Source organism: Ctenopharyngodon idella, chromosome 7 (genome assembly GCF_019924925.1).
Source record: "Ctenopharyngodon idella isolate HZGC_01 chromosome 7, HZGC01, whole genome shotgun sequence".
Classification (NCBI taxonomy): Eukaryota; Metazoa; Chordata; class Actinopteri; order Cypriniformes; family Xenocyprididae; genus Ctenopharyngodon; species Ctenopharyngodon idella.
The window spans coordinates 18,376,367-18,396,712 of NC_067226.1; the positions used below are offsets into that span (position 1 = coordinate 18,376,367).

At 38.1% G+C, this 20,346-nt stretch overlaps 2 protein-coding genes across 2 annotated transcripts in view; both read left to right on the top strand.

Annotated features, from left to right (window-relative positions):
- Window positions 1–14,362, top strand: trpm5 (transient receptor potential cation channel, subfamily M, member 5). Its single transcript, XM_051900063.1, has 26 exons — window positions 1–89; window positions 1,598–1,665; window positions 2,068–2,218; window positions 2,331–2,511; window positions 2,594–2,760; window positions 3,925–4,102; window positions 4,199–4,263; window positions 4,378–4,563; window positions 4,651–4,747; window positions 4,890–5,008; window positions 5,108–5,446; window positions 6,195–6,338; window positions 6,699–6,822; window positions 7,771–7,916; window positions 7,997–8,109; window positions 8,206–8,304; window positions 8,386–8,641; window positions 10,601–10,719; window positions 10,800–10,932; window positions 11,018–11,192; window positions 11,527–11,695; window positions 11,931–12,109; window positions 12,279–12,411; window positions 13,004–13,076; window positions 13,342–13,432; window positions 13,600–14,362. Exons 1-26 carry the CDS (start codon window positions 63–65, stop codon window positions 13,710–13,712), a joined length of 3,645 nt encoding a protein of 1,214 aa, XP_051756023.1. The 5' UTR covers window positions 1–62; the 3' UTR covers window positions 13,713–14,362.
- The window catches only part of LOC127515906 (proline-rich protein 5-like), an 8,369-nt gene continuing 1,825 nt past the window's right edge, over window positions 13,803–20,346 (top strand). Inside the window, exons 1-8 of the mRNA XM_051900061.1 lie at window positions 13,803–14,903; window positions 15,882–15,948; window positions 16,281–16,361; window positions 16,438–16,486; window positions 16,607–16,664; window positions 16,742–16,842; window positions 18,721–18,861; window positions 18,945–19,044. Of these exons, the coding sequence (XP_051756021.1) occupies window positions 14,891–14,903; window positions 15,882–15,948; window positions 16,281–16,361; window positions 16,438–16,486; window positions 16,607–16,664; window positions 16,742–16,842; window positions 18,721–18,861; window positions 18,945–19,044 (610 nt within the window). The 5' untranslated portion in view covers window positions 13,803–14,890. The remainder of the gene's footprint in view (window positions 14,904–15,881; window positions 15,949–16,280; window positions 16,362–16,437; window positions 16,487–16,606; window positions 16,665–16,741; window positions 16,843–18,720; window positions 18,862–18,944; window positions 19,045–20,346) is intronic.

The window sequence follows — 20,346 nt, forward strand, 5'->3', positions numbered from 1 at the left end:
CAAGCTTGTATTGGCCTACAAAATAAGCTCAGAGGATCCAAGAGCAAAGCCAACATCCAGATATGCTGGGGCACCAGGATACTCCTCTGGTAAGTGAACTCTTTCAGCACAAAACCTGGCATCAGATTGCAGGTCATTTCTGTGGAGTTGTTAAATTAAATTGCTGAGCAGATATTTATAGCAAAAGATGTAAAGATGCAGTCAAATGAATAGCAAGTATTTTTAGACATTATCTTTAAGACATTAATTGCGATTGTTAAGTTTAGCATTTGAAATTATTATTCATATACCTCCACAGACTTAGATGCTTCTGAAATTTCAAGGTAATGGTTTCAAGACAGAACTCTGGTTTTATTTTGTGAATTCAGTGAACTGACTTTTTTCAAGTACAACTTGACTCTGAAGAAAATGTTTTGTTCAAAAATAGAGATAAAATCATGTTTTAGTAGAAAAGACAACATTAAATAATGATAGTTAAAAACAAAACATTAATTAACGAACTGCCCCATTCATTGCATTGAAAGTTTTTAGAAGATTTGTTTCCTGATGCATAATGTCATTTCTTTGTGTGAACTTTCATGCAAATAATTGTGTTTTTGTGCTGTGTTGCATACAGCTTTTTCCTCATACACCCCATCCCTTCCCCTAGTCAAATCACGGGCAGCTCCTGCACCTCTCTACAAACCCACACACATCAGTCATGTTTGCATACAAGACTTTTCAATACTTAACACCTGACTATGTCCTCCCTCTAAGAACCAATTATTATTTAAGCCATGTTTAACATAATCTTTTTATTTATAGTTAAACCACAGCTTTACAGCTTTCAATGACTGCTTATTGACTGAGTAATTGCATGTTTATTGATCAAATCAGATCAAAATGTCTCTTGTTTGAAAACAATAAAATTAATGGCAACCATTAGGAAATTGGAGGTTTCACAATAAAAAGGGCTGGCATTAAGCATGCAGGCAAGGTGACATGCATACCTGAACCTGAAAACTAATTGATTGAAAAGACATTAATCAGATCTGATTACATCAATCACATGCTGTTAACCTCCTGAAATGTTTTTATAGCATTACATTTCAGTTCCTGACTGCTTTTACTATGACTCTTTTGGTCCGTGCCTCTTCAACCACATGAGGAGAACTGAGCTCGAATCACTGTTGACCTGGATGCAAATAACTCCAAGTGGTCAAATGCATAGAGAACTTCTGTGGGTGATCAATTTTTCCTGCTATCAGTGAATAATTTTACGAGGGTGTTTTATGATGTTTATGCAATATACTCAAACACCATGCAGTTGCAGTCTGTCCAGTAGTCTTTTTTTCTTTCTTTCTTTCTTTCTTTCTTTCTTGCTTTCTTGCTTTCTTGCTGACACTTACTTTACCTCAGTTTGGTAAAAAGCAGGTCATTTTCCCAATTCATGTGTGGCTCAGTCTTTACCAGGAGGGAGGGCACGTTTGCATGTGTGTAAAGAATGAAAATGAAAATTGCTTCTGTTTTACATAAAGATTTCCTCACTGAGCAGAACAGCAGCTCCTATAGCTGCATTTGATTGGACTATAATACAGCATTTTAATTCTGTCTCTAGGTTGTGTTACGGCAGGGCAGAAGATGTCTGCAATGTGGGGAACTGTTGAATGAGTCCCAAGAACACAGGTGAGACTGGTGGCACGACCGCACATCCTTTTTTTTGCAGAGTTAGATGCGTTCCTGAGTCAACCTATTTTGTTGATCCTGAAAATTTAGTCCTAACCATATCCCTTCCCCTAAACCTAACCCTACCCATAAGTTATCCCTAAAATCAGAGGGAAATGATAGGTGAATAACACTGATGTAGAAGCTATTAACCCTGATTGTAAGCCTAAATTTGACATAAACTGTGAGCTTGTCCCTCAAATCTGATTGATTGATTGATTGGAATGTTGTTCCAGGATCAACGAAGATGTTGATCCAAGAAAATGTTGTACTTAGTGAAATCAGGTTCTGCAGCATGACTTATCACTATTAAATACTTAACACATTTCAAAATGCTTGACCTTTTTTTGTCACTATTTGCAGTTCTTTAGTGGGATGTCGGTGTTACACCCCACTTACCGAGTCTGCTGTTCGTGTTGGAGAGAAGGGCAGTGAGAGATCTGATAAACCCCACTGGACAGCCGGACGTTTGGGAGATATTGATTTTGTCGGTGTCAGTCGGACCAGGGCCAAGGTATATAAGGACAGATATTTACAAAATCATTTTGTTTCAACTCAAAATCATCATTGTTCTTGATGGGTTCAAGCTTGTGCACATTACTCACAGACTTTATTTGTCAGTCCAGTTTGTTAGGGTGACCAGCTCCACAGAACCAGCAGAAATCTATCAGATTTTGACTCAGCAGTGGGGTCTGGCCCCTCCTCATCTGGTGGTGGCACTAATGGGCGGTGATGAAGTAGCTCAGCTGAAGCCCTGGTTGAGGGACACACTTAGGAAAGGCCTTGTAAAGGCGGCACAGAGCACAGGTGGATTATTTATTGTTCATTAAAAACAAAAATTAAAATCTCTTTTTGATTGTCACAGACCTTTGACCCTTGACCTTCTTAGGAGCGTGGATCCTCACCAGTGGTTTGCGTTTTGGCATCACCAAGAACCTGGGTCAGGCCGTAAGGGACCACTCTCTAGCGAGCACTTCCTCTAAGGTGCGAGTGGTGGCCATTGGAATTGCTCCCTGGAACATGATTCAGAACAGAGATCTGCTGCTGTCTGCAAAGGTGGGGACAATCTACTCACATGAATTTATTCTTAGACAGGTCTTCTCAAAAGATTCATCTCAATGGCAAAAAGTGTCCCAATCAACCTGAATTACTCCTACATTTTGATGGTTTCATTTATCTGATGATTTAGTTGCATGGAAAAAGCATGTGGACTTTTTGTTAAGCAATAAAGTGTTGCAGGAATGGGACCTAAAACCTGGGAAAGAGTTAGCATTTTAGCACTTTGGTTCCATTGTCCTGAAGTCAATGAGTTTTTTGAAAGGGCATTTGGTTATATGCCTGAAATAAGGTCTGTGGTAAACAGAAGTTCAAGATATTTTCACGTTGAACATTTATTCTATGACATAAAATACATCAGTAATACCCTACTCCTGCTTTTTACATGTTTTGAACTAGGTTGCTAACAAGTGCCTAAATGGGACTACAACATATTATGCTGGTTAGGTATGTTTTAAAGCATGGCAGCTAGTTTGAGCTGGTATATGCTGGTCCTTAGCTGGTCATGAGCTGGTTTAAGCTGGTCATGTGTTGGTCCTAAGCTGGTCCTAAACAGCTAGCTCCAGCTCAGGACCAGCTTAAACCAGCTCATGACCAACTAAGGACCAGCATAAACCAGCTCAAACCAGCTTCAAAACATACCTAACCAGCATAATATGCTGTTTTTTCAACAGGGAAAAGTTGTCTGGGACATTAAACGTCATCACCGGAACAGGAAATTATATATATATAATATACAGGAAATACTATTTTAACTCAAACTTTCCAACTTGTAGATTTAATAAAGATTGAAAAGATTGCCAGATCCTGAGTGGCGGTTATGTTGAAGTCACTGTGGTGTTTATTGCTTTACTTTAGCTTTTTAATTCTAGACATTGTATTTAGCCTTCAAAATTCACAAAAGTTGTGATGATTATCTTGATGAACAAAATGTGGAAGAATCGTACATTTTTGTTGGTCACAGGGCTTATTTTCTGTATTAATCCAAAAGCCAATGGAAAAATCCTATTGGCTTTTTGTTGAGGGAATCAGAGTGGTGCTTATTTCCGGGTTGGCCTACAACTCCTATTATTAACTTAATTAATAATTTTAATGTTTACTTTTTACATCACTTTTTATAAGAAACACATTGTTTAATTTTTATAAATTGTTATTTTTATTTAGCCTGATCATCCAACAACATACCCATATGAGGATCTTCCCCACGGTGCAGTGTACTCCTTGGACTGCAATCATTCCCATTTGATCCTGGTGGATGAGGACCCCCAGAGACCTGGAACCACTGCTGAGATGAGAGTCAAGATGCTCAAACACATCTCTCTGCAGCGCACAGGATATGGGGGTAAGTTAAGACACAGTTTGTTTTCAACCGCCTTTCTAAATTCTGCAAATTTTTATCTTCTCGTGCTCTGAGATAATGAGTTCATTGTTCTAACAGGCACAGGCAGTATAGAAATCCCTGTTTTGTGTCTTCTGGTTCATGGAGAGCCAAGGATATTACAGGTCACTTTATTAATAAAACATATCTAATGAATTGATACTGAATATTGTAAGTGTTTTATTGTGGCATGTTGTTCTCCCAGATTGGTAATATCCACTTTTATTCCCGTCTTACAGAAAATGTACAAGAATATTCAGAATTCAATACCCTGGCTGATTTTAGCTGGCTCAGGAGGAGTCGCCGATATTTTAGTGACCCTGATGGACAGAGGATGCTGGGATGCTGATATGGTGCAAGAACTGTTGATAAACACCTTCCCTAATGGCCTACACAGCACTGAAATCCCTTCCTGGGTCAAACTGGTAATGGACAACTGATAGTTAGATAGTTAGTTTTTTTTTACAACATATAGCTACTTTTTGTGAAAATTCTCAGATTTTGTCTATTAGATCCAGAGAATATTGGACCATGGTCACCTGCTGACAGTGCATGACCCAGAGCAGGATTCCGAACTGGACACAGTGATTCTCAAAGCACTGGTTAAGGGTGAGTAACCATTATTTTATTACTAACTAAAGCAAACAACTTGAGCAATTATCTTTCTCTTATTTGAATGCTTTTAAGTGATAAATTTCTGTATAATGATGTAGGTGAGTCTATAATCGTTCTTGTCTTTGTCTGGGCTCAGCATGTAAGAGTCAGAGTCAGCAAGCGCAGGACTTCCTGGATGAGTTGAAACTGGCTGTGGCCTGGAATAGGGTAGACATCGCTAAAAGCGAGATCTTCAGTGGAGATGTGGCATGGAGTGTGAGAATTAAACTTAAAACTAAAGTTTTTTTTCTTTGTTTTAAATGATCAATACTTGTTTTGGATTCTTATACACAATATTTCTTTATTCTCTTTTAGGCTCAGGACCTGGAGGAGGTGATGATGGAGGCACTGATGAATGACAAACCTGACTTTGTGCGTCTGTTTATTGATAATGGTGTGAACATAAATGAGTTCCTAACTTATGGCCGTCTTCAGGAGCTCTACTGCTCTGTGTCTGAGAAAAACCTCCTTCACACTCTGCTCCTGAAAAAGCATCAGGAGAAACAGGTTCATTTGGCCAGCAAACGGATGTCAGGGCACCCCCACACTGAACCAGGTGACCGCAGGCCTCGTTTCACCTTCCATGAGGTCTCCAAAGTCCTTAAAGACTTTCTTGATGACACCTGTAAGGGTTTCTACCAAAAACTTCCAGCGGTGAGTGAGCCTTTAAATGGTTAGGTTACCCAAAAAGGACATTTCTGTCATTAGGTACTCACCCTCATGTCATTCCAAACCCGTAAGACCTTAGTTCATCTTCGGAACACAAATTAAGATAATTTTGATGAAATCCGTGAGGTATCTGAACCACACATAGGCAGCAAAGTCATTGCACTTTTAAGGCCCAGAAAGGTAGCAAAGACATCGTTAAAATAGTCCATGTGACTACAGTGGTTCAACCTTAATATTATGAAGCGACGGAAATTTTTTTGTGCGCAAAAACACAAAAAAATTGTTTCTTCCCTGTCATTCTCCTACAGTTTACGTTGTAGAGACAGTGCAGCGTTTCTGGGTTCTACGTCAGAACGCCAACTCAGTATTGGCCGATGTTGTACACGTGAGCAGCTGTTTTGTTTTGTTTTTGCACACAAAAAGTATTCTCGTTGTTTCATAACATTAAGTTTGAACCACTGTAGTTACGTTGACTATTTTAACAATGTTTTTACTAGCTTTCTGGGCCTTGAAAGGCGCAATGACGTTGCTGCCTATGTGTGGTTCAGAAACCTCTCGGATTTAATCAAAAATATCTTAATTTGTGTTCCGAAGATGAATGAAGGTCTTATGGGTTTGAAATGACATGAGAGTGAGTACTTAATGACAGAAATTTCATTTTTGGGTGAACTAACCATTTAACCACATAACACATCATGCTACCATCCTGCTATATTATGTGTATCTGCTGCAGGAAAGGATGGGGAAAGGCCGGCTTTTCCACAGCCAGAAAAACCTCCCAGACATGGACCGACGTTGTGAGCACCCTTGGAGAGACCTCTTCATTTGGGCTATTCTGCAGAATAGGCAGGAAATGGCAAACTACTTCTGGGCCATGGTGGGTCAATAAACCAATATAAGCGATGAGCTAATTTTCATGAACTAAGTCCATTTACATGCTCACAATTTGTTCTTTAGACTGTATCAGAAGCTACTTCCTGAAGTCCCACTGATTACCAGTCAAGTATCACAACTGACCTCAGTAGGGTTTACATATCAAACTTTATAAGGGTCAATAAACATATAGCAATTTGAATGGAAAAAAGTGCTGAGAAGCTGATAATCAACACTGAATGAATTTACTGCTTATGTCTTTGCAGTCTTGCAGTTCATAATTGTGCTTATTTCTACTTTATGTACAGTACTTATTCAATGCATTATTGTACATTCATCTTTAATAACCATTTGTGTGTTTTAGGGCCCGGAGGCTGTGGCAGCTGCTCTGGTGGGCTGTAAGATCATGAAGGAGATGGCCCATCTGGCTACTGAAGCAGAGTCTGCTCGCAGTATGAAGAATGCCAAGTATGAGCAGTTTGCTATGGGTGAGAATCACACCACTACCAACCACAGACTCGCTGCTAGTGAAGAGCCCAAACATTCAAACATTATATTAAATCATTTGAGAGGGGACTAGCTAACCATATTTTAAAGGGATAGTTCATCCAAAAATGATAATTCTGTCATTATTTACTCACCTTCATGTCGTTCCAAACCTGCATGATTTTCTTTCTTCTGCAGAATATAAAAGAAGATATTTTTAGACGTCTCGCTGTTCCTCCATACAATGGTGACCAAAATTGTTTGGTTCCCATCATTCCTCAAAATACCTTCTTTTATGTTCCACAGAAGAAAGAAGGTCATGAATGTTTGGAATGACATGACGGTGAATAAATGACGAAAGAATATTCATTTTTGGGTCATTTACTCACCATCATGTTTTAAGCCTGTATTACTTACTTTTATCTTCGTAACACAAAAGAATATATATTGAAGAATGTTAAGATATTTCTCAAAATGTCTTATTTTATGTTTGGCAGAAGAAAGTCAGTCATACAAGTTTGGAATGGCATATGGGTAAATAAAGTAAATGATGACCAAATTTTAATTTTTGGGTAAATTTTTCAGTATTGCTGGTCACCAGCATAGGTGTGTTTTGCATGCTGGGACCAGCATGGGATGCTGGTTGCTGGTTTGCTGGTTCCCAGCATGGGAAGTTTGAGTTCCTGTGGAGCTACACCAGTTCAGTTGTGCTAGAGAACAGTATGACTATTCTGGTCCACCAGCTAGACCAACGCTATACCAGCATAAACCAGCCTGGACCAACATGGAATTCATCCTTGTTTATGCTGAAGGTTTTTCAGCAGGTTTAATGACAAAGGTTGAGTAAATTACTTATTATTGGGTGAACTATTTTTTTAAGCTGTGCGAAGAGCCTGTATTAAGTGTAACTACCAGAGCGGTCAGTCCTGATACCTGCACTTTTCTGTCAGATCTGTTCAGTGAGTGTTATTCAAACAGTGAAGACCGAGCCTATTCCCTTCTGGTGAGGAAAACACGCTGTTGGAGCAAAGCAACTGTCCTGAATCTCGCCACTGTGGCAGATGCCAAATGCTTTTTTGCTCATGATGGTGTCCAGGTAACAGCTTATGCCTAATTCTTACATTTTCATGCCAGCCTTATCCCTATGACCAACCTTACCTGGATTGTCTTGCACAGGCCCTCCTGACCAAAGTCTGGTGGGGAGCCATGAGGACAGACACTGCCATCTCTAGACTTGTGCTCACGTTCTTCATCCCTCCCCTTATTTGGACCAGTCTCATCAAGTTCAAGTGGGTATATTTGTTGTTATTAATTCCATGTATGACATTTAAACTGATTTTTGATTCATTGAGTGTTATGAGCATATATGTGTGTATGTGTCACAGTGCAATAGAGCAAGTGAGCCAAGGTGAAGGGGAGCCGTTTGATGAGCTGGACAGTTTGGAAACAGAGCGAGCCTTGATGCTCACAGACGAGGACCCGGTGTAAGTCTCTATTTCATACTGGAATAGATACAAACTACAGTGAAGAACTCTACAAAACTGTTTTCATCTTTTTTTCCCCAGTGAAGGTGGCGGTGACCCTACAGTGCAGAGCTGCAGTGCAACCTTCATTCATGTTGTGCTGCGACGGTGGAATCGTTTCTGGAGTGCTCCAGTCACTGTGTTCATGGGGAATGTCATCATGTACTTTGCCTTCCTCATTCTGTTCAGTTACGTGCTCCTCCTGGACTTCCGGCCCCCACCACCGAACGGCCCATCTGCAGCTGAGATCATCCTCTACTTCTGGGTCTTTACCCTGGTGTTGGAGGAAATCCGACAAGTAGGACTAAATGTCTATGGTCTATAATTTAACATATGTGTGTGTGGTTGTTTTTATATTGTGCTTGTGTGTATGTTGTGTCTTGCATGGTTCTCTGTTGATATTGCTTATAGAAGAAGTATGGCATATGTGATTGCTTGATTTATCCAATATGATCAGAAATATAATTCCAGTATTCTAATATTATGATTCTTCAGAATATGTAAAGCAGTGTTGTTATTGTTAACTAAAACTAAAACTGTTTTCGTTAATTGAAATAAAGCTAAAATAAAATAGAAATATTTGATGAGAAAATGTAAACTAATTTTAGAAATGCTGCCTTGGCAACTAACTGAAATAAAATAAGTTTATGTTTACTGAAACTAAAACTGAAATAAAAAGTCAATCCAAATAGAAATATTAAAAAAAATAATAAACATTACATATTCTAAAACTACTAAATATCAAAATTAATAAAACAAACTGAAATTACTAAAAGTAAATTTGTAAAAGCTAATTTAGAATATTAATAAATACAATAATAGTAAGTAAATAATACTAAAGTAGCATTGATTTCAAGTCACGCACCTCCAGAACAGCACAAGTTTTGGCAGATTTTCACACATTTACTCTTACAAGGTTGTGCACCATTAAGATTTGAATTATGAATTACTTATGAATTCAAAATTGTTTTTAATTTAGCCAGCGAACAAGGTGCAGAACTGTAATTTCTGTGCTTTAAGTGTAGATTTTAATAATAATAATACATTTCATTGTCCGGTATAAATTAGCCATAAGTATTTCCTCAAATAGAAATGTGTTAATATTATTTATGAAGTGCCTTTCAAAAGTCTAACAGTCTGAGTTTACAACTTCAAACACCAATACATGACAAAAATACAGTAAAAAATGCAATGCACAAAACATTCATCATACAATACAGTACAATACAAAATGCCATATATATTATAATACAATACAATGCAGGAAAATACACAAAATATATAATACACAATACAATACTAACAATGAACACACACATACAGAGTGGAGTGTAGGGTTCACTTGAAATAACAGGTACAAATGCAGATTGGCAGTAAACTGGCCAGTGTCCCCAAGCAGCTGAACAAACAGTGCCAGCAAAAACGAGAGAAGGGTTAAGGAGCATATCCAATTCAGGGAAGTTGTTCATAACAGTGGCAGCAAAGGGAAATATACTGTGTCTGTTCTTGTTTTGATGGATCTGAAATGATCATTTGAGGTATGAGATTTGGTGACCAGGGTGTAAACTCACATTGATAATCTTACCTACCCATTTTCCAGACTCTTACTCATTGTCTGAGTCCTGGAGGAATGATAAATGTCAGCCAATGATTGATTCTTTCTGCTGGGTGCCTAATGTGCAGAGGTGTGGCTTCTTCATATGTGATGATACAAAATATGCTGTATCAGACAGTTATTATGGATGAGAAGAGTACAGATTCAATGACAGAGATGCAGAACTGGTTGATCAGGGCGTGTGGAGCACTAAACACTGAGCATTTCAATCAGTAAATTCAGTAACACTTTATTTTAGGGTCTTTTAACTAGTTGCTTATTAGCATGCATATTACTAAAATATTGGCTATTTATTAGTACTTATTAAGCACATATTAATGCCTTATTCTGGATGACCTTATTCTACATTCTTAATCCTACCCAATACCTTAACAGCTACCTTACTAACTATTAATAAGCAGTGAATTAGGAGTTTATTGAGGGAAAAGTCATAATTAATAGTTTATATGTGTTCCCTATACTAAAGTGTTACAGTAAATTCTTTACTGAGACCTTTTCTTGGTGTCATATTGGGGAGAAATTAGTTGATGGACCACCTAAAGTCCACAATCTTTTTTTTCTTTTTTGTTGTACAACACAGTACAGTTGTATTGTGCAAAGCTGCTATTCAGTGTATGATTTTTAACACTTTCTGATGCACAGAGTTTCTTCACGGATGAGGACATGAGTATTCTAAAGAAGATGAAGCTATATGTGGAGGATAACTGGAACAAATGTGACATGGTGGCCATCTGTCTGTTCGTGGTGGGATTGTCATGCAGGTATTTTGATCAAATAGTGCTGTTTTATGAGCAGTGTTAGGAGTAGCATTGTGCTTCATTTGAATTCTTTTTGTCTTAAGGATGGCCACAAGCACCTATGATGCTGGCCGAACTGTTCTTGCTTTGGACTTCATGGTTTTCACCTTAAGACTCATCCACATTTTTGCTATTCATAAGCAACTCGGGCCTAAAATCATCATTGTGGAAAGAATGGTAAAAATGATCATTGTCTGATTTAAAATGAAAAACTATAAAGAAACATCTGTTTAACCCCATGTGTTTTTTAATGATTTTACAGATCAAGGACGTGTTCTTCTTCCTCTTCTTCCTCACCGTGTGGCTGGTAGCGTATGGAGTGACGACACAGGCCCTTCTGCACCCCAATGACCCGCGCATCGATTGGGTCTTCCGCAGGGCGCTGTACCGCCCATATCTTCATATATTTGGACAGATTCCTCTGGAGGAAATAGATGGTACACTATATATTCTTTATACAATCTTGCTTTGAGCACATTGTAGCTCACTGTTGGGGCTGAATTTTTATAGCTTTTATTTTTTATTTTTTATTTTCAGTTTTCATTTCAATTTTAGTTTAAATTGTAGTAATTGTTTATATGCTTTTGTCATTTTTGTTATTTTTTTATATTTCTTATGTTTAGGTTTTAGTCATTTTAGTACTTCAACTTGTAGACTTATTGCATCAGCATTTGTTCTTTCATCTAAATGAATTTGTAGTTATTCGACTTGACCTCTAGGTGGAGCTGTTGCAGTTTATTCTTGACTATATTTCTCCACATATCTTCACAGCGGAAAAGATGTCAGATGATAACTGCACTACTGATGTGCAGGAGATCATCTTAGGCACTCTGCCACCCTGCCCAAACATATACGCCAACTGGCTGGTCATTCTGCTGCTCGTCATCTATTTGCTGGTCACAAATGTGTTGCTGCTCAACCTTCTTATTGCCATGTTCAGGTCAGAGTCCACTTTGCAAGTAACTTTGCAAACTCTAACCCAAACTCTAACACCTAACCCTAACCTAAAAGTCTACTAACAGACTACTAATACTCTAATGAGAGTTAGTTGACATGTAGGTGCAAAGTTACTTATAGTTAATAGAATGTCTAAAGGGGACCATCAAAATAAAATGTAACCTACTTTTCCAGGAAACATTGTCATGAATGTAACCAAGCATGTCACCTCTCCACAGCTACACCTTCCAGGTGGTGCAGGAGAATGCAGACATCTTCTGGAAGTTTCAACGCTATAACCTGATTGTTGAATACCACAGCCGCCCGGCACTAGCCCCACCCTTTATCATCATCAGCCACATCTCTCAAGCTCTCCTCAGCCTCGTCAGAACAACAGAAACCAAGCAGGATCTGCTTGGTAAGTCATTCGTCACACTGGTTGTGTACTTCCTGTACAGATTATTTTGATAATTCATAATACTTTTGATGAAGTCAAGCAAGTACCAGTCTAAATAACATGACAGGTCAAAATAGAACAAGTCAGGAAATTTGTGGTCAAATGTTTGTTCCTCTATTCTTGTGGTCAGAGAGGGAACTACCATCTGGCCTGGACCAGAAGCTGATGACATGGGAGACAGTGCAGAAGGAGAACTACCTGGCTAAACTGGAACGAGAGCATAGGGAGAGCAGTGGAGAGAGACTCAGATACACTTCCTCTAAGTGAGTCACATTCAAATGCTATACACATATGAGATGTATTTGTATAGCGCTTTCCACAATTTTGTTTTAAAGCAGCTTTACAAAAAATACTTGTTTCAGTGTTTCAATTTAGGAAGTATTCTGTTATCAGCCAGAGATGAGTGTAGCAAAGTAATGTTTATATGGCAGTAATATAGAGCTATAATATAGTACGCTATGTGGTTAGTTAACTTCATGTGTTTAGTTAAGCTAAAATAACAAGCATGTTAGTTATACTTATGCTTGTAATGCTTGTAATGTTTTATTGAAAGTTTTGCGTGTCAATCCAAAATTGCCGTAATCTGAAATCTTCGCAATTGTCGGTTTTGCCTGAAAATGTTGCAAAAGGCTGAATCCAAACTGGAGCTAGTGCAATCTGTGGTAGAAACCTGAGGTAGAAACAGGGAAGCAAAAGGAGAGGAATTAGCATAGCTGCAGTTCATAGCATTTAAGCAAAGTATGACCATGTGTATTTGGCACTATTTCATCAGATAAGTGTGTTAACTGCAAGTCTATGCAGAATGAGTGTATTAATAACCATTTTAATCTACTTTTTGCGTGTATCATTTCATAGGGTACAGAGTTTGCTGAGGTTGGTTGGGGGTTTCAAGGATCAAGAAAAGCGCATGGCAACAGTGGAGACTGAGGTGAATGAACTTAAAGTCACCATGAAATCAAAATTGACAATTTTACTGCAGTATTTATTATAAATATTCATGTGCTCTCGTAATCTTTTCCACAACAATCCAATTATCCAATCAATTCCCAATGGACAAAATCACGCCCTGCCCTAGATCACAATAGGGATAAAAAGACTATCGTAACTTCCATTTCATGCAGACTTTAATGTCTTTTGAGATTCGTCATTTAAGATGTTAAATGACTTCACTGAACATGTAACTTCATCTGTAGGTGAGGTATTGTGGAGAGGTGTTGTCTTGGATTGCGGAGTGTTTCCACAAAAGTACTCTGAAGTGTGACAGAGACGCGCCTAAAGCCCCACGTGAGGCTTCCTTTACTATTATGCTGCCCTTCTTCATATTGTGTCTTCTTCCTTATCTTTGTATCTTATTTGTTCTCTCTCTATAACTCTGTCTGAGTGTCTTCTTTCCATTGTCACACAGTTTTTGTTCGCTCAAGGTAACACTACACTACCTTTGTGTTTCACAGGGTCCATTGCCAGCAGCTCCAGAAACCTACAACCACAGGAAGCCAAACAACAGCAGCCATCAGGACATTCAGGATATGGTGCCGAAAAGAAACTGCCTTACATTGATCAGTGATCTGGCTATATTATTATGCATTTTTTTATCATTTACTAGAAATAGGATATCAATAGTTATAGTATGTCATTGTAATTGAGAGTCCAGGCAACAAAATGAAAGACAAAATATGTGCAGATTTTGTTTTTATTTTGATTTTGCCGTTATTTCTTGTACAAATTTTCTGTTTTGTGTCTTTTTTGTAGCTATATAGCACTATATAATAATTATCACTATTAACATTTGCTAACATTTTTCTAGGTAGAAGAATATTAGATTTTTCTTTTTCTTCTATCAACACCCAGCCAAACTGTTTCAGTAAAATGAACATTTTAAATTGAATTACCATTTTGAGGAATTGTATGAATGCTACACAGTCTGAGCCCTTGACGTCCTCATTTCAGTTGACTAGACGTACATGTACACACTATCATTCAGAAATTTGGGGTCGGTAAGATTTTTTTATGTTTTTGAAAAAAGCCTCTTATGCTTACCAAGGCTGCATTTATTTGATCAGAAATACAGTTTAAAAAAACAGTGATATTGTAAAATATTAGCACAAGTTAAAATAACTGTTTACTATTTGAATATATATTTTAAAATGTGATTTATTCCTGAGATGGCAAAGCTGAATTTTCAGCATCATTACTCCAGTCTTCAGTGTCACATGATCCTTCAGAAATCATTCTAATATGCTGATTTGCTGCTCAAGAAACATTTTCAAATTATTATGAATTATCATCTATTATTAATTTTGAAAACAGTTGGGCTCCTTAATATTTTTTTGGAAACCATGATACTCTTTTTTTGTTCAGGATATATATATATACTGACCCCAAACTTTTGAACAGTAGTGTATATTCTTAAAATCCTTCACAGTGTAAACGTCACACTGTTTCACACAGGAAGACACTGATTATTCATTATCAAGAATGACCGATACGGTTCTCATAGCTAATGAATCAGTAACCAGTTGACTAGGCAAATTTACCCAGTGTGCACAGGGGATGTCAGAACAAGCCTCAAGGGAAAACAAGGATTTTGAAAAGTCTGTTTTCAGTAAGAATACCAGAACTACGTGAGGACACATTCACTCTGTGTGAACCCACAGTGTTTTTTTTAAGGCAGAACACCTGTTCTAGATTATGTAGTGAAGCTGAAAGGGACTCTGCTAACATCATACTCATTTCTGCACTGTGATGGACAGGCTTGGTATGTACTGTATTACTTTTGTTCCTTTATTACAATATGTGGAACAATGTTTTCTGTTCCAAACATTTAAAGTGAATTTACTTACTACAAAAGTGTGCTACAAAAAAATCTATACTATAAATGATTTCTTACTATTTTTTTGTAATAATTTATATGGTTTGATGTAACAATTGTTGAGAATAAAGAAAAAAAGTTAAATGGGAAACTGTTGGTACAATCTGGTATACATCTGGTATAATTTGCCTTCATTTCATACCAAGTAGAGTGTCACACGTCCTGATTTTGCAGAGTTAGACATGTTCCTGTGTCAACATATTTTGTCCGAAAATTTAATGCTAACCATATCCCTACCCCTAAACCTAACCCTACTCATAAGTTATCCCTAAAATCAGAGGGAAATGATGAAGAACACTGATGCACTTAGAAGCACTTAACCCTAGTTGTAGGCCTAAACGTGAAATAATCTGTAAACCTGTCCCTCAAATCTGATTGATTGGGATGTTGTTCAAGGAGAGTAGGAGAATATGACCAGGACATGACCCAGATCTAACTCAAACCTGGGTATCACTGATCCTTACACATCCTGAGCATGTGCACAGTCCACTGCACCACAACCATAACTTATTTTAGTTGTATTGTATTGTAGTTTTCTGATATTATTTTGCTGTATCCCGCTGTGCTCTTGTCAGTGTGCCAGATCCTCAAATGAACAAGACGCAGTGTTGAGTTGATTTGAGGTTAATGAGTGAACAGATGTAAACAGAACAGGACAGTTAGTAACAGGAAGTTGGTGCACCACAGGAAGTAGATTCTCAAACAGTAATGTGTCAGATCCACCTGTCTACTTTCACACAGCTCTAAAAACCTGGAAATGGCATTGTCGCTGTGAAAATACATAGCAGTCGGTTATGTAACATGTCTGAGCTATGAAAAAGAAACTTCCTTACAGGCTAATTCATTGAACTCTTGCTCTAACAGACCTCCATTCAGCAGCTCCATCCATTGACACCAACCTGCAGGGTCCCAGCATTGCTCTTACAAATAAGTATAGACATTTTCATATTTCTTCTTTTTGCCTCTAAAGGCCGAATTCACACTGCACAGACAAACACAGACAGTCACCAGATTGCATGTCACTTCTCACTCAGACATTCTAATTCTCATTCAGCATGTTCAATTGGTGAAAACAAGCTCCGACAGACACCAACGGACTCCAATGGGTAACACACTGATCTGACAAAACCTGACAAAGTGTCTGTTTCAGTTTATCAGTGCAGTGTGAATTGGCCTTAAAGGTATATCTGTATTTTTTGTATTTCTGTTGTCTTATTTCAGTATTCAAAAACATTCAAATGCATAATGCTGTTTCTTCTTTAGAATCTCTGCTGCTGTTATTAAGGTGTTCAAGGGAGAACAACTACAGCCGAATGAGCTATACGCATTGAATCAAAATACCAGGTATAAACACATGATAAAATCATATTTAAAATGTGTAATAACTACATTAAGCAGATGTTTGCTTTCATCCATGCAGGCAGCTTCTAAGGACAGATATGGGCTTCTTTATCAAAGAGTATTTCCAGGTGCTTTAATTTGTCAGTTCCCAGAGCCATGCTGTTCTTTTCCTGGTTAAAAATTAATAAATAAATGCAATACTGGTAGGAGAAAAACATGCTAATATTGCTTCACTTGATTGTTTGCAGAATCAGATTTTGACCAAAGGTCTATCAATCATTTTGGATGAGATACAAAAGCATCAAGGTGAGACTGGTGGATCTACTGAATGTGTATGAGTGTTTATCATGAAACAGGCCTTTAACATGATCTTTTTTTCTTAGGAGAGTCTGGAGAGAGACAGCTTTTTGTTTTGGCCCAGGTGTGGGACAGATTTTTCTCTGAGATCCTACCTACTTTACAGGCTATTTTATATCCTCTGCAGGTAAATCTGCTTGTGAGCTTGGCGTTCCCTGTCTAGTAAATAGGTTCAAACACTTCGGCGAGGTCTACATTTGAAACATCAGATGTGTCCCAGCAAGGCCAGAGATTGCACATATCAAACACAGACTGACGTGAAATGAATTTCACCTTTTATACTCTAAATCCTGATTCATGAGAAGCTGTAAGGATATTACATACTTTATACAATACCTTTCAAGTGTTTGGGAGCAGTACGATTTTGTAAAATGTTTTTGAAAGAAATCCAGAAATTCCAGGCTGCATTTATTTGGTCAAAAATTTTGTAAAATGCTAAACCCTGCCCATCAAAGTTGTACATATGCATCACTTTTGATCAATATAATGCATCCTTGCTTTATTGTGTGTGCATATACAGTATATATATATATATATATATATATATATATATATATATATATATAGTGTGTGTGTGTGTGTGTGTGTGTGTGTGTACACATTCCAAATCAAATCAGCCTCTCTTCACAAAATGACACAGAATGACACTTACTCTTAGCAATGGTAGCGACAGACAATTCACAGACATTGTGAAATTTAGAAAGTTAGTTAATATGCAAGTGATTTACTCACAATGTAAAAGGTTGTCTGTAGTATTGTATATTGCATGGTGCTGTTATCCAAGGCCATAACCATGTCTTTGATTGACTATCAGTTATTTTGACATTGATGAGCATTGTTAGACTGCTGAGGCAAACCAGTAGTTTGGCCATTTCTAATTATTGGGGGAGACGTGTCCCCCTAAATGTCTATGGTGGGCTTATAGCATTCCACAGACACTGTAAATTGAGCACAATCACCGCTCTGTACTGCACTGCTTCATATTTCTTGATACATGTCTGAGTTGTGCATCTGAAGTTTTGAAGATAGAAATGGAAAGTGTTGTACAGTTCTCCGTTTTGTGGTCCAACGAAGACTACTAGATGTTGTGGAACAAGTAGGATGAAGTGATTGACTGGGGAGATACAATGGCTGATGAAATTTGGGATGAGGATGTTGAATGCAGTATATGGGATGATGGCTGGAAGAAGACAGTCAACAGTCAGAGCCTGCCAGATGTGATCTGTCCAAGATCTCCTGTAACAGCAAAGCATTCTGTTAATGCTGGGACGAGTGGGGTGACACATATTCTCTTTGCTCCTTTAATGATGAAAGGAAGAAGGCAGTGAAGAAACTCCACATCTTTGAGTGCTGGGATGAGTGGGATGACATATATGCTGCTGGCTCCAAGCTGGAAAGCAGTTCAGTAGATAGAAACAAGACAAAGATGAAACCTTGCAGGTTCATAAGGCATCCGACCCCATCTGCACTGATGAACAGTTGACAAAGATGGATACTGCACCTTTCTTTTGCTGCTTCTAATGTCCACCAGCATGCCAAAGTCAACTATGAAAACTGGGATGAGTGGGATGACATCTATCCTTCTGGCTCCTTCAATGAAAAGCTGGAAAACAGGTCAGAAAGAAAGAAGGCAGTGAAGAAACACCGCAGGCTCATAAGGCAGACGGTTACACTTTATTTTGATGGTCCACATTAGACATAACTTTGCAACTACATGTTAACTAACTCTCATTTCAAGTTCTGTCAGGACCACTATCATCAAAAATGATTGACAGTTAGCATACAGTTTGGATTGGTTGTATGGTTCTGTTCTGGGCAAGAACATGAACTCTCACAGCCAGAAAAGCAAAGAAAAGGGAAGTCTTACATCTACTTTAAAGAATGATTTTAAATAGTGTTTAGGCACAATACATGTTTTAAAAACCAACTTCCTGTTTAATTATATAATTGTGGTATATGTTGATTTTGCATAAAATGTATTTAGTTTCTTTCTCATTGTATGCAGGGGCAGGAGTTGACAGTGAGACAGATGGCTCTCCTCGGCTTTAGGGATCTGGTCCTATTGAAGCTCTCTCTAGGTGACCTGCTGCGCAAGAATCTGTCTCTCATCCCAACATCCATCACACAGATGCTCCTTGTGCTACAGGTGAATGTTAACTGCAAACCCATGCTGAATAGCCATCTGTATAACTATCTCTATTATTCATGTCTGTTCTTACGTATGTGTAGGGTATTCAGGAATCCAGAGGCCCTTCAAAGGAATATTGCCAACTTGAGAGTCTGGTGGCGCTAGTGGTCACACCCTATCTATGGAACTGCAGGCACACAAGTAGGAAGACCCACATTGATTCATCATAGTTTAATCTATTCTGTTCTGTTGCCATCTCAAAATGCTTTCACAATAGAGTTCTGCAGGGATGATGTGTTTTTGTAGGCCAAAACCAGGAAACAAGTCAGCATTTTAGTACTTCTGGTTCTATCGCCCCGAAGTCAGTGGGTTCTTTTTTTTAAAATTAGATTTAGGTTTAAAAGCCGGAAATAAGGTCTGTGGTGAACACAAGTTCAAGATATTTATACATTTTATTCCGTGACATAAAACACACCAGTAATATCCCCCTCATGATTTTTAAAGCTTTTACATGTCTTAAAAAAGGCTGTTGCTAACAAGTTGCTAAATGGGACTGCAGACATTGTCTGGGACATTAATGTTATCACACCGAACAGGTAAACTCATCTATGTGCTTTCACGGCCTCATTGTGTTTATAATTGCGCTCTTGCAAACTATTCTAACTCACACTTTCAGGGAATTTTTTTTATAAAGACTTAAAAGAAAAATGGGGGCAGTTATGGCCTAACGGTAAGAGAGTCAGACTGGTAACCCAAAGGTTGCAGGTTCGATTCTCAGTACCGGCAGGAAATGACTGAGGTGCCCTTGAGCTAGGCGCCTAACCCCCATTTGCTCTCCGGAGCCACGGCAAAATGGCTGCCCACTGCTCCAGGTGTGTGTCCACAGTTTGCAGTGTGTGTGTTCAGTACTCCTAATATGCGTGCACTAACTTGGATGGGATAAATGCAGAGGACAAATTCTGAGTATGGGTTACCATACTTGGCCTTCAAAAGTCACTTTCACTGCAAGACGAAATAGTTGTTAGAAGCTTGGTGGTGGTGATGTTGAAGTCGTGCAACTGTAGTGTATTTTGCTTATAGCCTAAGGTTAGCTTTTTATTCCTGGCAATTGTATTTAGGCTTCAAATTTCATAAAAGTTGTATTAATTTGTGAAATGTATCAAAATGTGCATCAAACTTTTGTTGAACACAGACCTTATTTTTTGCGAAAATTCAAAAATGTTCCAAACCCACATGACTGGTCCAAACAACAAATGGTACATTTCAAGTCTTCTGAAGTCATATGCTAACTTTGTATGATGAACAGACACAAATTTATGTTAATTCACTGATAATCATCCTCTCTAGTGGGCTATTAACCATTGTGACTGGATCATTGAGTCGGTGAGTTAAACTCGAGAACTGGATTGGTCTGATCTGTGAATAAATCATTCAGAGTTTGGCTGCATCTGAAATCAAATACTTCCTTACTATATAATAGGCAAAAAACAGCATGTGAAATGA

Bases quoted from the DNA above. Each gene is read 5' to 3' on its own strand.
- trpm5 (XM_051900063.1), top strand. From the start codon at position 63: ATGCTGGGGCACCAGGATACTCCTCTG. The intron at 13,077-13,341 runs GTGAATGAACTT...CTTCATCTGTAG, and splicing joins TGGCAACAGTGGAGACTGAG to GTGAGGTATTGTGGAGAGGT. The intron at 13,433-13,599 runs GTGAGGCTTCCT...TGTGTTTCACAG, and splicing joins AGACGCGCCTAAAGCCCCAC to GGTCCATTGCCAGCAGCTCC.